This window comes from Paramormyrops kingsleyae, chromosome 12, assembly GCF_048594095.1.
Source record: "Paramormyrops kingsleyae isolate MSU_618 chromosome 12, PKINGS_0.4, whole genome shotgun sequence".
Lineage (NCBI taxonomy): Eukaryota > Metazoa > Chordata > Actinopteri > Osteoglossiformes > Mormyridae > Paramormyrops > Paramormyrops kingsleyae.
The window spans coordinates 14,834,996-14,851,541 of record NC_132808.1 but is presented as its reverse complement, the minus strand read 5'-3'; the positions used below and the strand labels follow the sequence as shown (position 1 = coordinate 14,851,541).

At 43.9% G+C, this 16,546-nt stretch overlaps 1 protein-coding gene across 1 annotated transcript; it reads right to left on the bottom strand.

Annotated features, from left to right (window-relative positions):
- Window positions 1-1,749: 1,749 nt before the first annotated feature.
- On the bottom strand, window positions 1,750-4,521 carry LOC111858080 (keratin, type I cytoskeletal 13-like). Its single transcript, XM_023839479.2, has 7 exons — window positions 3,999-4,521; window positions 3,795-3,877; window positions 3,487-3,643; window positions 3,024-3,185; window positions 2,806-2,931; window positions 2,469-2,692; window positions 1,750-2,251 (listed from the first exon to the last, which is right to left on the bottom strand). The coding sequence occupies exons 1-7, from the start codon at window positions 4,446-4,448 to the stop codon at window positions 2,131-2,133; spliced, it is 1,323 nt and encodes a 440-aa protein (XP_023695247.2). The 5' UTR covers window positions 4,449-4,521; the 3' UTR covers window positions 1,750-2,130.
- Window positions 4,522-16,546: the final 12,025 nt, after the last annotated feature.

The window sequence follows — 16,546 nt, the reverse complement described above, 5'->3', positions numbered from 1 at the left end:
ACAATAGATGTTGGTCACTCAACTTATATCCACCATCCATTTTCTGTACCTGGTTGTGCTATGTAGAGACACGGGGGGTCTGGAGCCTATGTTCCAGGTGCAAGGCAGGGAATAACCCAGGATGGGGCACCAACCCAGCACAGGCAACCCAATCCGTTAATTTGGCTGTGACAATTTTGTATACCCGCTCCAAATACCAGAAATATGATAATTAAAAAATGAATTGTTTAAATGAGAAAGGAACCAGCCAGAAAAATATTGCCCTATGACAACACATTGAGTCAGGTTGTTGCCTTGGCATCCACCATTCTTTATTCCATATTCCACAGAGTAGATACTTTGCTTTCCAAATAAATAATAAAAGAAATGACAATGCTATATCCAAAATTTTTGGATTACCTTGGAAGGGGAAAGTGGATGTGTATAGGTTGGCAGGGGATATATGGATTGGCAGGATGACATAATGTAGTGGAGTGTGCTTGAATGTTGGTTCCACCCTGACACTATCAATTTACTACAATTGTATTTTAGTTTACATCCACCTTGGAATCATATTATTGCCATTGACTTTTCATGGCAGCTCCTCTGAGTCACCCGATAAACCCAAAGCACTTATTTAGTTAAATATTCAGTTGCAATAATTGGCTAGTTTGTGACTCTATCTCTGTAATTCTGAACATCAAAACATTAGCGGGTCTGCAAGCCCAAACTGTCCTCCTACAGTACATGCTATAGTTTTTTTCAAGAGAAGATTTACAATATATACAATTATAAATTGTTCCCGCCTCCAAAGTCATAAAACCCAACCTGTTGAGTGAGCGAGTGTTGTGCAGACGTGAGCACGTCAAGAGGGTCCAGCGAGTGTGTGTGTAGAGAGGATGGATTTCCTAAGGAACGCCAAAAGGGTGATAAACGCCTCAACTTACACATTGTCTTAAGTGCACATGCAAAAAACGTCTCAAACTCACGTATTTTATGACTTGAGTACGGACATTATGCAATATCAAGGCACTTTTAGTGTGTCAAAAATGTGTCAATAAGGCGTTGATTACGTGTCAGAGACGCCTCAACTTATGCATTGCACATGTCAAAAACGCCTCCAACATAAATATGTTTTGCCTTAAGTACATGGAAATAACATGACATCAAGGCACTTTGTGTGTCAAAAATGCATCATTAAGGCATCAATTAAGCGTCAACAAGGAGCCAGAAGGACACGTAATCTTGTATGCGCTTAAGGCAATGCATAAGTTGAGGTGTTTATGACCCTTTCGGCATTCCATTGCTTTCTCCTCCTCAGCACATACACTTGCACGGTTTGGGTTTTGAGACTAATTTAACTCCAAGCGAGTCAGTGTTGTGCAGATGCAAGCGCATAGAGAGGATGGGGTTTTCTGCTCACAAGCGCATAGGTGCGTGGTTTTGAGATTCAACACCATAGTGGTGCTGATCAGCCGCTGGTGCGTAACAGCTGTGTCACTGATATAAAGTATATAAGACCTTCGATTCAGAAGACACTAATGCTTATCACAACAAATGAATAAAATATAATTTATAACCAAAACAACATCTGAAGTATATGTGTAAAGAGTCAATTCCGCACAGTAAACTACAGTTACCCACCTATCCATCCATTCTGTGGCACAGGGATACAACAGTATACTGTATTCAAATAACCTGCAAGAATAAAGCAGGTTTGAGACATGTACAGTAGGACATTGTTCATTGAAAAAGAAAAGGGCCAGGGTCTTATTTGCTGAACTGGAATTTTATTATAATTTTCATGGCAAAACAAGCACATACCAGCTTTTACATTTGTTGCATGATAAGGAAAAGAAATGGCACATTTTTGAGCTACAACCTTGTGATTACTTTAGATTGATATTATTGCCTCTTTTTGTCATGAATGACAATCACATAGGGTTATGCGACGTACAACACTATTGCCTCACACCTGTGTTTGTGCTTGGGTCCCATGCTTAGCTCTTCGTGTGTGTGCAGTATTTGTGTTCTACCTTTGTTCCTGGAACTATTCTCCTATTCATCACTCACGAATTAAAAAAAAAGAACAAGAATCACATCATATAAGGTCCAGCATTTGATTTTGCTTTATTGTCTTGGCTGGCTCTCTCATTTGGTTAAAGAACTGGAGGTGGCGGAGGAAGTAGAGGAACTGGAGCTGACCACCTTTCCATCCACCAGCTCCTCCACAATTGTCACCACCTTGCGTGTTGTGGTGGTTGATGATGAGCTGAAAAATAAACAAATATGATCATGAGTTCACGTTGTCAGATAAGCAGTTATGGCAGATAGATACATTATAGAAGGTTATACTATGTATAATGGGAATAAAAAAAAAAATTATTAAAAAATATTTTGTGAAATGATTTTCCATTGGGTGTGATTCTCTGTGATATTCATTAAGATTCACTGTACGTTCCTTTGGACAAAAGTGCAAAGAAACTTACCTGCTTGTGGCCTCTCCTTCCAGCAGCCTTCTGTATTCTGCTATCTCCATCTCCAGGCGTGTCTTGATGTCCAGCAGTGCATTGTACTCCTGCCGTTGACGTTCCAAGTCAGCACGGAGCTGCATCAGCTGCTCCTCCAGGCTGGTTACTTGCATCTGGAAGCCAGCAAGCTGCCTACCGTACCGGGTTTCAGTTTCTGCCAGCGTGCCTTCCAGGGATGCTTTCTAAGAGCAGGAGTTACAACACAGAGTGTTAAAGAGAGTGTCTGAGCAGGAGCAAGATGCAGAGCAGAGCAACAGTGCTAGTGGACTTCGTAGAGTGTGACACCCATCCTTACCATGCTTAACTGGGACTGGAGCTCAATTTCAAGACTTTGCAGGGTGCGCTTGACTTCCTTGATTTCACTTTGCGATTGATGCAGAACTTCTGTGCTGGAGACAACTTCTTTGTTCAGCGTCTCTGTCTGTTGATTACATCCAAAAAGCATGACATTTTAAATGTGACTCTTCAAACCAATGATAATAATAATAATAATAATGACAATAATAGTTTCACCTTAGTGTGGAACCAAGATTCCAGTTCTCTTTGGTTCTTGGCTGCTATCGTCTCATACTGCTCACGGATTTCTGCCATAACTTTGCTGAGGTCTGCTTGTGGGCCAGGATCCACCTCCACATGCACCTGACCACTCATCTGAGTCCTCATGCCCAGGAGCTCCTGCAATCACACGTAAAAGGGCCTGTTCATTATCTCAGCAATAAAACTCACTTACTTTGTGTTTTCTTGGAAATTGCAAAAGTTTTCTTTATCACACAAAACATTTCATGGGCACTGTTCATTTTAAATAGATGTGAACTGTATAAAAATTTAATGTGTAAATAGCATACTCGTCTTTTACATTTAATAATATTAATTACGTGAATGTGATTTTTTTATGCATTAAAAAAATTGTGTTGATGGGCTACATGTTTTGGTTTTTTTCTGCCTCTATGTATTTGCTCATTCTGTTTGGACTCACCTCCTCATGGTTCTTCTTAAGGAAGATAAGTTCTTCCTTCAGCCCCTCGATCTGCATCTCAAGGTCTGATCTGCTCAATGTCAGCTCATCTAGGACTCTCTTAAGACCAGCAATGTCTGCTTCCACAGACTGCCTCATGGTCAGCTCATTCTCATACCTAAGTATCAAAAAAGTTGTTAAAATCTAATTTACAAAACATGCATGTAAAATTTTTAAGAATCATTTAAAATTTGTAATTAGTTAATTTCTCTTTCCTAAATTCATAATTCAGCTGGTGTTTCTGGTAATTCTGTTATAATGAAACTCACTTGATTCTGAAGTCATCGGCAGCCAGCTTGGCATTGTCAATGCTGAGATAAAAGGTTCCATTGACTCGAGTGGCATCCTGGATCTTAAAGAAAAGAGACAAGGCAAAGTTATGCTAAAGCAGCACAAAAATAAAACACAATGTTCCATTATCACTATTGTGTAGTTACGTCCAAACTGCTATTGTTCTTTAGAACATGGTTTACCTTAGTCTGCAGTTCTCTTATGGTGGCCAGGTAAGCAGAGGTGTCCCGAGAAGAGGGAGCGGTCTTGCTCTCCACAAACTGACGGATCTTCAGCTCAAGGTCAGCATTGGCCTTCTCCAGTGAGCGCACCTTGTCCAGATAAGTAGCCAGACGGTCATTCAGGTTCTTCATGGTGGCCTTCTCGTTTGTGGACAGACTCGTGGCATCCCCCATGCTGAAGCCACCTGCTCCTCCACCAGAGCTGAAGCCCCCAGAGCTGAAGCCCCCAGAGCTGAAGCCTCCAGAGCTAGATGCGCTGGACATGAGCATCCCAGCACCACCACCACTAGCGTGCACGCTGGAGGCTCGCTGGCTCTGGACCCTGGTGCTCCCTCCACTCATGGAGATCCGTGAGCTTCCCATGGAGGAGCTCACCATGGATCTACTCGAGGATCTAAAGCTGGATTGCATGGCGATGATGGCTTCAGGAGTGGTGCTACTCTGCTCTGGATAGAGAGGAGTGGTTGTTCAGTGGACAGGCAGAGGTGCTGCTTTTAAATAGTAAATTCTGAGGTGGGGTTTCAGTTGATGGGTAGGCTTAAGCTTAGACAAAAGCGAAATTTCAGCCCATGGCCATCTATCAAAGAGGAAAGCTGCAGGGCACTAGGCTTGTCATATGAAGAATGTAAAATCACACCCAATTATGCCCTGCAGGGACCAGCTCTACCCCAAAACTCTTTAGTGTTTATTTTCTAAAGGTTATCTGGAAATCATAAGTATCAGGCTCTACAACAAGTTGTGCAATATGCTTTTAAAATGAATTTGGATGTTGTTCTAAGACAAAAACAAAACACATTCTTGGACTAAGCATTAAACAGCCAAACACATGCAGACACGCACATCCAAACTCTGCACACACACACATACAAAAACATTGTGTGATTTGGCCATGCATGCATTTTGGGGTTGCATTATACTGCCATTTTTGAGTGAATTTCTGTTTTGTAACATACAGTGTTACTTAGTTTTACAGTGATGTGTCATTACTTTAAGAAACACTCTTTAAAAAAGTTCACTCAGAGTTGAAAAACAGGGTGTTGAATATTGAAAGCTATTGAATTATGTCTTAAATTGTCTTACATTTTTAGTAGTAATTACTGATAAATTAATCTTGTAACACACTGCTCTTTGCTTGTTTTCCTTAATTTGAAATTTCATTTAATTCTAGAAAAATCTAACTAGCAAATCCAAAAACTATTCCACTGGTTTAAAGTCACTTGCACTTCTAAACTCAGTGAATCAAAAGCTAACAGAAATACTACCATGTCCACTGCCCCACTGGGAATGGAGAAAACAGAAATAAGCAGGAAGAATATCTGACACAACAGGATACAATTTGGATACCTACAGTATTTATATATACAGTGTTGTTTAATACGTAAAGCAAGTTGTTGGGCTAAAAGAGAGCCTAAAAAGTAAATAATTGTATTCATTCTTTAATAAAGAGTAATCTTTACTATTAAAAATACTTAAAATATTAAGATGCTAATTGCCATACTTATTATTTCTTACTTAGTTACCTATGGTTTAGCTAAAGGACTTGTTGGTACAATCCCTAAGATAATCAGCACTTTCTTGATGCTTTCTTAATGTTTTGGGGTGGGGGAGAGGCAATCGATATGGTTTCAGCGACCTGCATCAGGTGGGCACCCTCCTTCATCTGTGTTTCGTTGATAGGCCCACAACATCTGGGGATGGGTTCAACTGCAACACCTGGGGATGGGTTCAACCGCAACACCTGTGTGCTTCAGGTGTGCTCCCCTCAGCCTCTGCATGTTTGGGTATATGCCATGAATTTACTTCAGAATATTTTAGTCATTGCCAATAAATTATGCGACATTTTAATAAAACAAGGCTGATTATTTAATAACTATCTGCCTTTGAGCTTCCAGTAATAAATATATTGTATATCCAAGTCATGAATACAGACAAAGCACAGTGCTTAGAAAGCCAATAGTTAAATATTTACAATTGCCGTTAGCTAAAGTTTTTCAGTAGTTATCAACTGAATTATTCAAAGAATGGAAATGGGAATATATCCTGCTGATTCCTGCTAATCTGACACAAAACAAATTTGTTTGCAGAAGGTTGTTTGTTTCTAGAGGGAGAGGTGTGGTTCCGCCTCAGTGACTTGCTAGACAAGCTTTTCATGATCTGGGGTCTCATTTACAGTATGTGCGGAACAAGTCCTAAATGGGTGTGTAAGAATTGCTCACATGCACAGGCAAATTGGTATTTATCACTGTAAGTACAGTGTCACGCATGTGAGAGTGTTGAAAGCCATACGAAAGCAACTAAAAATTAAGTAAAACTAGCAAAATAATAATGAAAATTAAAAACCAATTAAACCAAATCGTAATAAAAATCATATATGTCCAGTTCCAGTGAGGGACTTTTTCAGCGTCAATACAGATACAGTGGGCTGCCTTGCCTGCCTCTCTGGAGCCTGGGTCCGCTGGGTCTCACACTGATGTCAGAAGAGGGGCGCCAGAAGCAGCTCCACTGATGCTGCAGGACCGGACCTGCAGAGATCTGGAGAGGGCGACAATAGAATAGAATAGAATAGAATAGTTACTTTATTGTCATTCAGAGATACACAGGTTAGTGCACAACAGAACGAAATTGCGTTGCATTTATTTTGCTCGACATCAGCCTGGCAGAGTGTGTAATAAAATATACATAAAAAGATGTATATATAAATATATAAATAGGAGCAGAGTGCAAGTACCGCAATTTAGCAGCAAAAAACACAGTGTACATCACCACAAGACATAGTGTAAGACAGTAGACAGTGCAAGACACAGTGCAAGTTCTTTGAAAAGTGACATGTGCATGGATGGAGAGACACGGAGTGTGGGGGAGTGGGGTGTAGGGGAGGGGCTGTTATGAGTTCAGGAGTCTGATGGCTTCAGGAATGAAACTGTTGCAGAATCTGGCTGTTTTGGTCTTAATACTGCAAAGCCTCTTCCCAGAAGGCAGCAGGGAGAACAGACCGTGGTGCGGGTGGGTGGAATCCCCGATGATGTCACGGGCTCTCCTCAGACAGCGTTTAAGTGCAATGTCCTGGATGGATGGAAGAGAAGTCCCGATGATCCTCTCTGCAGTCCTCACCACTCTCTGCAGCAATTTTCTGTCTGAGGCTTTTGAGCTGCCAAACCAGATGGAGATACAGCTGGTTAGCACGCTCTCTATGGTGCCTCGGTAGAAAGTGGTGAGTATGGGAGAGGAAAGGTGTGCTCTCTTCATCCTGCGCAGGAAATGCAACCTCTGCTGAGCCCGTTTTACCTGTGAAGTTGTATTTGGTGACCAGTCCAGGTTTCCAGTCATCTGCACACCCAGAAATTTTATGCTGCTGACCACCTCCACGACATTGTTGTCAATGGCGAGTGGTGAATGACTGGGCTGTTTTCTCCTGAAGTCGATGATCATCTCCTTGGTCTTTTCAACGTTCAGGATCAGGTTGTTATGCCTGCACCATCCCACCAGTCGCTTCACCTCCTCTCTATAGGGCTGGTCGTTGTCGTTCCTAATGAGACCCACCACTGTTGTGTCATCTGCATATTTTATGATGTGATTCGAGGCAGATGCAGTACAGCAGTCGTGAGTCAGCAACGTGAACAGCAAAGGACTGAGGACACAGCCCTGAGGGGAACCGATGGAGAGAGTGATGGAGCTGGAGATGTTGTTACCCAGTCTCACTGACTGTGGTCTGGCAGTGAGGAAGTCCAGCAGCCAGTTGCACATGGGTGTGCTGATACCCAGGGGGCCCAGTTTGCTCACCAGCTGCTGGGGGATGATCGTGTTGAACGCTGAACTAAAATCAACAAACAGCATTCGTACATGAGTGTCCTTGTCCTCCAAATGTCCTAGGCTCAGGTGAAGAGCAGAGGAAATGGCATCTTCTCTGGAGCGGTTTGGCCGGTAAGCAAACTGAAATGGGTCAAATATAGGTGGCAGTGTAGAGATGATGTGGTGTTTTACCAGCCTCTCGAAGCACTTCAACTGAAGACAGCAGAGGGGGTGAGCAAGTCAAGGGCACAACAGATGAGCGGCAAGCGCTGAAGCGTTCAGGCCAAGAGCTTCCATGCTTACAGTACTAATGCACCGGCAACCGGTGAGCAGCCCCCAAAGGACAGTGGGGGACAGTCGTGGGAGCTCTTTGAGATCCATTGCGAGCTCACAGCAAGAAGCAACTCCTGCGATGAGCTGACGGCAGCAGTCCAGCTGAGACTTGCACTTGAGGGTGAAGCTGTACAGGATCTCCTAGACATCACACCAGAAGCTTGCTTCAGCTTGTCAGACCAAATCAGCATTATAGCTGCGGATTGGGAGCAGTGGAGGGGAGGCGAATGGCCAGCACATGTTTGGCGTGAGGCAGGGTTGCAGGGGAGAACAGGTAGGGGTGTTAGCCGCTGACATCAGCATCCTGGCCTTGCAGGCCATTCTTGCCACTCTACACCCATGTAGCCTACAGCTGCAAGAGTGTTTGATGGCTTTGTGCAGCATGTAGCGTTAGCAGAGGAGGAGAGAGTGGAGGCATGGCAGACTAGGAGGGCACCCTAATGTGCGTGGTGGTGCCAGATAGCAACAGTGGTGAACTTCCTGCAAGGCTGGCCCAGTACTGCAGGTCACCTGTTGGCACTGTGGGGAAGAGGGCCCTCCCCTGCCCGGAATTTGCCCCAGGGATGTCAGGAAGCGAGTGACGGGCAGCGAGAAGGATGTTGCCCTTTTCCAACAACTCACCACAGACCAACGACTGTGCTGGGGCGACCCACCCCATTGGGAAAGTTGGCAGCATACGCAGACCCTTCCAACCTTGCATCATTGCTGGAGTTTGCTGTCGCACCCTGATTGACTGTAGTCTGCGTCATCAAGGGGAGCTGTTGCCAGGGACGGAGATGCTGGAGGAGATTGGAGAGATGGTTCCAATGCAGGACCGTCGGCATCACCAGGTCCAGCTGGGGGGCATGATAGTGTGCCACGAATTTTGCCTCACCCTATTCGAGATGACTGCATTGTTGGGATGGACTTCCTTGCTGGCAATAAGACTGTTCTTGATCTGCAGCACAACAGTGTGACCCTGTGAGGAAGCAAAGTTTGCCTGGCCACTACAGAGCCACTCAGCTTGAGGGAGGTGCAGTCACCCCACAACAGGTCAGTTCGTCCTCAGCTTTCCGGTCTGCCTGCAGGTTAGCCCTCCAAGTCTACATAAGTGGCCAAGCAGGGCGACAGCTTCTCGTGGCACAGTCCATGCCCCTGCCAGGGAGGGATTTCAGTGTGCCAGCTGCAGTGACTCATGGTGCGACCAGCAGGAGTAGCAGGCTGAGGTTGCAGAGATGGTGCTGCTGGGTCATGAGGAGTGCCAGGAACTTGACGAGGACATGGAGCAGGGGTGGTACAAGTTGGAGTGGCTGCACAGTGAGCTGGCAAGCAGGAAGCAGCAGCGCGACCTTGATAAGTAGAAGGCTGAGGCCATGGCAGCCACTGTCGTTGACTAAGAGTAAGCGTGCCACACTGTGGAGGCCCAGCTGGCTGTGGAACACTGTGAACTGGAGCAGTGAGAACGGCAGCAGGGGAAACAGGCTGGCAGTCAGCAGTGGCCCACCTCAAAGTCACGTAAGTCCAAGGGCTGACCCCTGGGGGGACCGGCATTGATAGCTCCTGCTAGCAGCCTGGCTCCGCCAACAGGCCCCAGCTTCCCGGTCATATACAAGAACTGGTAATGAGTGGCTGCTACGGGTGCCAGAGAGGGTGCACCAGCATCTGCCACCAGACCTTTTTGACTTCATCAAGTGATGAGCCTTCCTACTGTTTGAATAGTGGGATTCTTGGAACATGAACCCCTCAAGGAGATGGGACTGGTCATAAGGGGGGTGGAACTGGTCATAAGGGCGTCACCGGTTTGCCTGCCTTGGGGGGGACTTGTAGCATCGGCAAGTTGCCTCTCATTAACAGATGTAATTTATATGTTCCCAGTGCATTCTGGGCAGTGGGTTGTAAAATAGCCCCTGTACAGTGTCACTGGTAATGACTGTGCCATGTTCTGTGCGCTGCATGTTCCCTGCTGGTAATGTCATTGGCACTGTGGCAACATGGTGGCGTAGTGGTTAGCATTGTTGCCTCAGACCTCTGAGATCAGGGTTTCAGTCTCTGCCAGGGTTCCATGTGTGTGGAGTTTGCATGTTCTCCCTGTGTCATTGTGGGGGTTCCTCCAATTACTCCATTTCCCCCCCCCCCCCATGGTTCAAAAACATGCTGAGGCTGCTTGGAGTTACCTAATTGCCCATAGGTGTGTGTGGGTGTGAGTGTGTCCTGCAATGGGTTGGTGCCCCATCCTGGGTTGTTCCCTGCCTTGTGCCCATAGCTTGTGGGATAGGCTCCGGACCCCCTGCGACTCTGAACAGGACAAGCGGTTTCAGAAAATGGATGGATGGATATCAAAATGAAGGAAACCTACTTTTCTTAAACATTGTAAATTTATTTTTCAACACAGTCCACATTTACTGCTACACAGTTTTCCAAACAGTCTATCCATTTTTTCATTCCATCCATGAAGAAAGTCTCTGGTTGGTTTCTTATCCATTTGTGCACAGCAGCTTCAACTTCTTCACCATCTGAGGAAAAATGTGTAAAAACGTCTCCTTCGATTGTGGGAATTATCAGAAGTTGGACAGTCCCAAGTCTGGGCTGTAAGGAGACCATGGGACAATTGTGAATTTCAGGCTTGTAACTGTTTTCTTTATTTGTGCACTGTTATGCGGCCTTGCATTGTCTTGATGCAAAGTTTTTCTTTCAGGTCTGATTCTGCTGATGTGTTGCTTAAGTGCTTATGAGGTTTCACAATACCTTTCGTAATTCACCGTTCCTTTAGCGGGAAATTATCAGTAAATCACACCCCTTTCCTATGAATTTCAACTGGCAAGCAACCTTCTAGTATGAAAAACTCTATTACTGAACACTGCTTTATATATAACATGGATGTAGCACTCATTACTAATGAGCACTACTGCTTAAGAGCTTTGAACGCTGAGCTGAAAACAAGCTCATTTACTCTGCACAATATCGGCTACCCAACGCATAAGCAAACTTTTTTTCCCACTTCCAGAGATGCAACGTGGTAGGAGACCTTACTTATGAAACAGCCCTTGTACATACGCACATTCGTACACATGCACACAAAACTGATCATATGTGCGTTTGATAAATGAGATGCCTGGTTTTCTGGTCACTGCTTCTCCAAACATTGTCCTTGTATCACTATCAGATTTAACAGAAAAACTGAAGTTTTTTTTATTTTTTAACTGCAAGTAGTATGACATTATAATTACTATACACTCATACTATGAGCCAGCAATGTGCACTTTGAGTGCCAAGATGACCGTCATGTCGCCATGCAAGCAGATGAAGGGGACAGAAACCACTGGGGAGGCTGCTTTAGGACAGGGGGGGGGGGCTATGGTGATGGTGCTCCCAAAATCCAGGACAGCAATCATGGGGTAATATTGCAGGTGGACTGTGTAGGTGAAGTGTCTGGCTAATTTGTGTCACTGGATCCCATAGCTAACCCTAACCCTAACCCTAACCCCTAAATCTAACCCCTAACCCTAAATGTTAACCTTAAGCCTAACCCCTAACCCTAACTTTGGGCCCGTATTGGGGCTAGTGGGTAAGTGCTCATCCTACAGAGCAGGGCTGCTTCAGATCTCCTGTGGCTCCCCCAAATTGTCTTCCTCCAGGCCCGTTTTTGATGGTCTGCACGGTCTTGGTCTAGGACAAGGGTATTCAAATCATGGTTGTCAAGGTCAGAGCACTGCTGATTTTCCAGCCTTCCCTTGCCCGTGAAGCTGGACATGAAGCTACTATGGCCAATCACAATCAGCAATTATTAAACTAACTACCTGGGAGAACTGAAAATAAAGCCTGGATTTGGAATTGAGGTTCAGATTTGAAGAGCTCTGGTCTAGGACCTCAGATGTTGCAACTGGGTTTAAAGCATCTGCTGAGCACTTTCCATATGTCCTGGAGGAGGGAGTGCAGTAAATAATTCAGGGCTGCAACCTACTGTGGAATGTGGGACTTGGGTTGGAGCCAGTGCTGGGCCAGCAGGTACCGTTTGCCACATCTGGTGGTGGGTAGACTGATCAGGGGAGTATCTCTAACCAGAGGTGTGACCAGAGTGTCATTTGGCTTATTTGGGGGGGCAAAAAAACTGCAAAATGGGTGGAAAAATATTTTTAATCAATCTATTGTATCCATATCTGTAAGTGTGAACTGATAATAATAATAATAATAATAATAATAATAATAATAATAATAATAATAATAATAAATAGTGGTTCCTGGTTACTCTCACGTCCTGTCTCAGTCACAGCAACAGGAGACAGACCTAATTTCAAAAATACCAATCACATTTCACAAAAAAATGTAACTGACAACATAATAGATGATATAGGGATGAACAGCATAAAAATAATGTGTTTTTGGAACATTGAAGCATGTAAATCTATTCTATTAGGCCAGAAAAGTAAAATTATAAACTGTGAAAATGAGCATAGTAGGCATTCTTTAAAAAATAAATTTAATTCAAGTGGTATCCCACTAAAATGCGTGTGAATGAAAGACAGAGTGTAAGTGGGAATGACTGGTGAAAGGGGGAGAGTAGGGGTGGGATATATGACCTAAAATTATTATCACAGTATTTTTCACTTTTTGCACGGTAACGGTATTAAAACTTTTTCCAAGTTTTAGGAGTAGCAGCATATCGTGTCTCTTTCCATAAATAAAAAAAATAAATCATGATATATTAAGTACACTTTAATTGGATTTACAGTTGGGTATATGCTGTCTTATTCGAAAAGATAGTTATAAAAAGTGATATAGCTAATGTTTTCTCATTTGTTTTATAATTGTCGGAGTAACAATGCAAACAGAAGGACAAACCCCTTCAGCGGAAAACAGTGCATTTTAATTATCATTTCAAATAAAATGCCGGTTGCCAACTTTGGTCAGCTGACTGGAGTGACATTTTCAACTAGAGACAAGTCTACACACATTTACATGTATGTAACAGCTTTATTACCTCGTAAATAGTTTTATGACTTCTAAAGCACCCAGTGCTTTTGATGGAGCTAATTTTAGCTTTACAATGGAATAATATATATTTGCCAAAAGATTTTTTGCATGAGCGTGTGAGTCTGAAAGCATGTCACGCCAACCCTGAAAATGGACATTTTTTATTTTGTTTCACCAGAGTTGATTTGTACAAAAAAAAATAACATTACTTTATACAGCTGTTAAAAACATAAACTTTGACAAATATGAAATCACCAATAAACTGTCTATAGGCCTGTCGAGATCTTGTGATGGAGGACGTACATTTGCAGTCCCCGACGTGGATGCAAAGGTGCTCTGCTCCGTGTTGGTAGCAGCAGTGCTGGGCTCAACAGTGGATTCAGAAAAATGCGCTGCGGCAGGCGTTTGTGCTATTTAATGAGCCACCTATGCATTGCTTTTGTTTGTGTTACCTAACCAGTTAATAAAACTGTTTCTATCACAATGATTGTGTACCTTTTTACAAGACAACTGCAGTAACTAGACTAGCGATTTAACTAGCTAGCAGCCAATCCAGTAACTAGCAGGCAAGCACAAGCAGCCTGCTGTAACTGCTGGACTTAGCTGACGATTAACGTGATCTTTAACAAATCAAGTAAATGCTCAGATGAAATGTGCAAACTCAACTGAATCTGCAGGACTATTAGAAAATGTATAAGAACTAGAGAATGAGGAAGAATCAAAGTTATGAGCTGTTTTAATTTGATTGAAGAAGGCTGCCAACAGGTTCAAACTTTACTGCATGGGCATGCAGTGAACTGTGCGTGGTGCAAATGGTGCTTTCCTAGTTGAGTGGAGGAGGCACTAACTGACACGCCCCTACTCAAACGGGCCAATTGGAAAGCAGTGCAGTTCTGATGATTGTTCTCTAACCTAAAGGAGAAGAGTAAGGTGGGAAAATGCAGATAGATAAACTTTGCAGATAGATGGCTTTTATTATTCCACCTGAGTCTTGAGGGGCTCTGTGGGAATATAAGACATTACTGGAGTAGTGATGTAACCGGCTCTTCGAAGTGAACAATCGGAGCCTGCCTGGGGGCTGGACCTGCTCTGTGTTTTTTCCCCTCTAATTGTTTCTGTTCAAGCCGCATGTGATTGGTCAGCTACATGATGTGTGGTGGAGTCTGTGTATGTGCACTGAGCAGGAGGGGGAGAAGCGGGGGTTACGGACACAGCACACACGCTCGGAGAGAGAGAGAGAGCTCATCAACAGCGGTAAGCTAAATGTATTATTTTTTCTCCAGTTTACATTGGACGAAGAGAGCAGGACAAGCCCTAGACTGCTGAAATATGCCGCAGTTCAGGTATCCTACTGTATCAACCATCCCGGACTATTCCCTCTTCCAGGCAAAACCCCACAGTTCAGTGGCAGCATCTCCAGGTGCCTGCATTCTCCACCACTGTCACCAGCAATAAGGCTCCGGAGATAGAGATGCAGGAATATCCCTCATCAGGGAAAGTTATAGGAGGGAAGAGGGGAGGTGTGTGGCTCAAGGCCTGAGCCTCAGCAGAATAACCACACAGCCATGGGCCCTTGAGCAAAGCCTTTAACCCCCAGCTCCACAGGCACTGTAGGTGGCTGCTGTCATCTGTATGTGTCAAGGACATCAGCATGGGGTTGGCAAAAAGAGAATTTCCCCACAGGGATCAATAAAGTATCACTCATTAATTTCAGTAGCACAAAGACAGAAAACAATAGATACCTGCCCTCTTTTCAGGGCTTCTCTTCTCTTCCCTTCACCCGGGCTTCTCTGCATGGGCTTTAGGCTTCAGCAAAGGGGACTGAATGGGGCAATCGAGAGCTGCCAGCTGTGCCCTGTTGTCACCCCACTGTCATGATCAGGATGCCAACCTTCAAAACAGTTCCTGTCTGGTTGAAGATACACATCACATGCTTTGCCCTTCCAAGCAGTTTTTGTATGTATAATACTGTTGTAGCGTCGGTGAAATGGCTCCACTATGTGGAGCCTATTAACATGCCCGGCATGCTTGCGAGCTATGTACAGTACATAGCTCTGTTTGTTTTCCGTGTTGTAAATACTTGGGCTGTGTCTTTGGTTCATGTAAGTGTGTTTACCTGTGTGTGCCCCAATCTGTGCCAGTTACTCACGTGTTTCTGTGGTCTCTGTAAGTAGTTATCATCTGTGTACTGTACAGTCCAGCTTCAGACCTTGTGTTTCTCAGTTTTATGCAATAGGAGTGTGGTTGATATTTCTGTGCAGCGCCTTTATGGGCTACAAAAAAAGCTGCTTTGTTCGGAAACTGTCATTTTTAGTTTTGTTTCTGCCGCTGCCATGCTTCAGTTTGCTAAATGCCACAATGGAATAATGAAAAAATATATTTATATTTTACTGCTGAACTGGGGCACATGTTCCAAAAGCTCCCATTACCAACTTAGATTCAATTGTGTGGTTCTAAATGCGTAAGTCGCTAATGTAATTAGCAACTATGCTTTTGGGAAACATACCCCAGTCCATTGCATCATTTATGTGAATTACACAAAAATTTTTACAGCAAAAGTTTATATTTTAAATAAACATTATTTTCAACAAATACAATCAATACTATTTTAAGCTATCTTACAACATGTATTTTAAGTTAAATAAAACGATTGCTTGTAAAACAATCTCAAAAATTTATTGAAAAACTAGAACAACCTAGTTATCAACAGTTTGCATATTTTTATAGACAAGATTTTACAGTAGTGATCAAAATTAGAAAACAAGTGACATTTTGCAATTTACAAAGTCACTACTTACCCGAATTTGCAGTTACCCATGAATAGAAGCAATGCATGTTTCACCGCATATCCTCAGTGAAAACTCTCTCACATCACAAAATAAAAGGTTGCAGCTCCTCAATCAGTGTAATCAAAACCCAGGCATGTGCTCTTGTTTATGGGAGTTTTCCCCAGTGTAAGGGGTATGAAATAGTGGAAAAGGAAATGGGGAAACAAAGTACTATTATTATTATCTTTTTTTTTTGTATAGTCTTTATTTCTTTACACGCCACTCCCATAGAAATAAACTGGAGCTGGTTTGGATAAGATGTGAGCTCTTGTTTCTCTCCTCATCGTTTCCCAGTATTTCTTCCGGGTTCACAGTGTCACCAGGCCTGTGCACCGAGTGTTGCCGGTTCAGAATCCCCTAGACCTGAGGCCGGTAACATTTTGGGGGCTCGTCCGGGATCGCGGCGCGACCTTGTGGGGACAGCAGGGATTGCGACGACCAGAACGAGTGTTCATCATCCCTGGAGGGCTGCAGCTTGGAGCATCATCCAGAGGGAGGAGCGCGTTCGGGCGTGATGGCACAGAGGTTAGTCAGAGAATGGAGCAGACTTTGCCTGGATGGGGCCTCGCAGGGCGGCACGTCAGCTGCTGGGGCTGGGGCCTTGCAGGG

Bases quoted from the DNA above. Each gene is read 5' to 3' on its own strand.
- LOC111858080 (XM_023839479.2), bottom strand. From the start codon at position 4,448: ATGCAATCCAGCTTTAGATCCTCGAGTAGATCCATGGTGAGCTCCTCC. The intron at 3,186-3,486 runs GTGAGTCCAAAC...GTGTGATTGCAG, and splicing joins TTAAGAAGAACCATGAGGAG to GAGCTCCTGGGCATGAGGAC. The intron at 2,252-2,468 runs GTAAGTTTCTTT...TTTATTTTTCAG, and splicing joins GAAGGAGAGGCCACAAGCAG to CTCATCATCAACCACCACAA.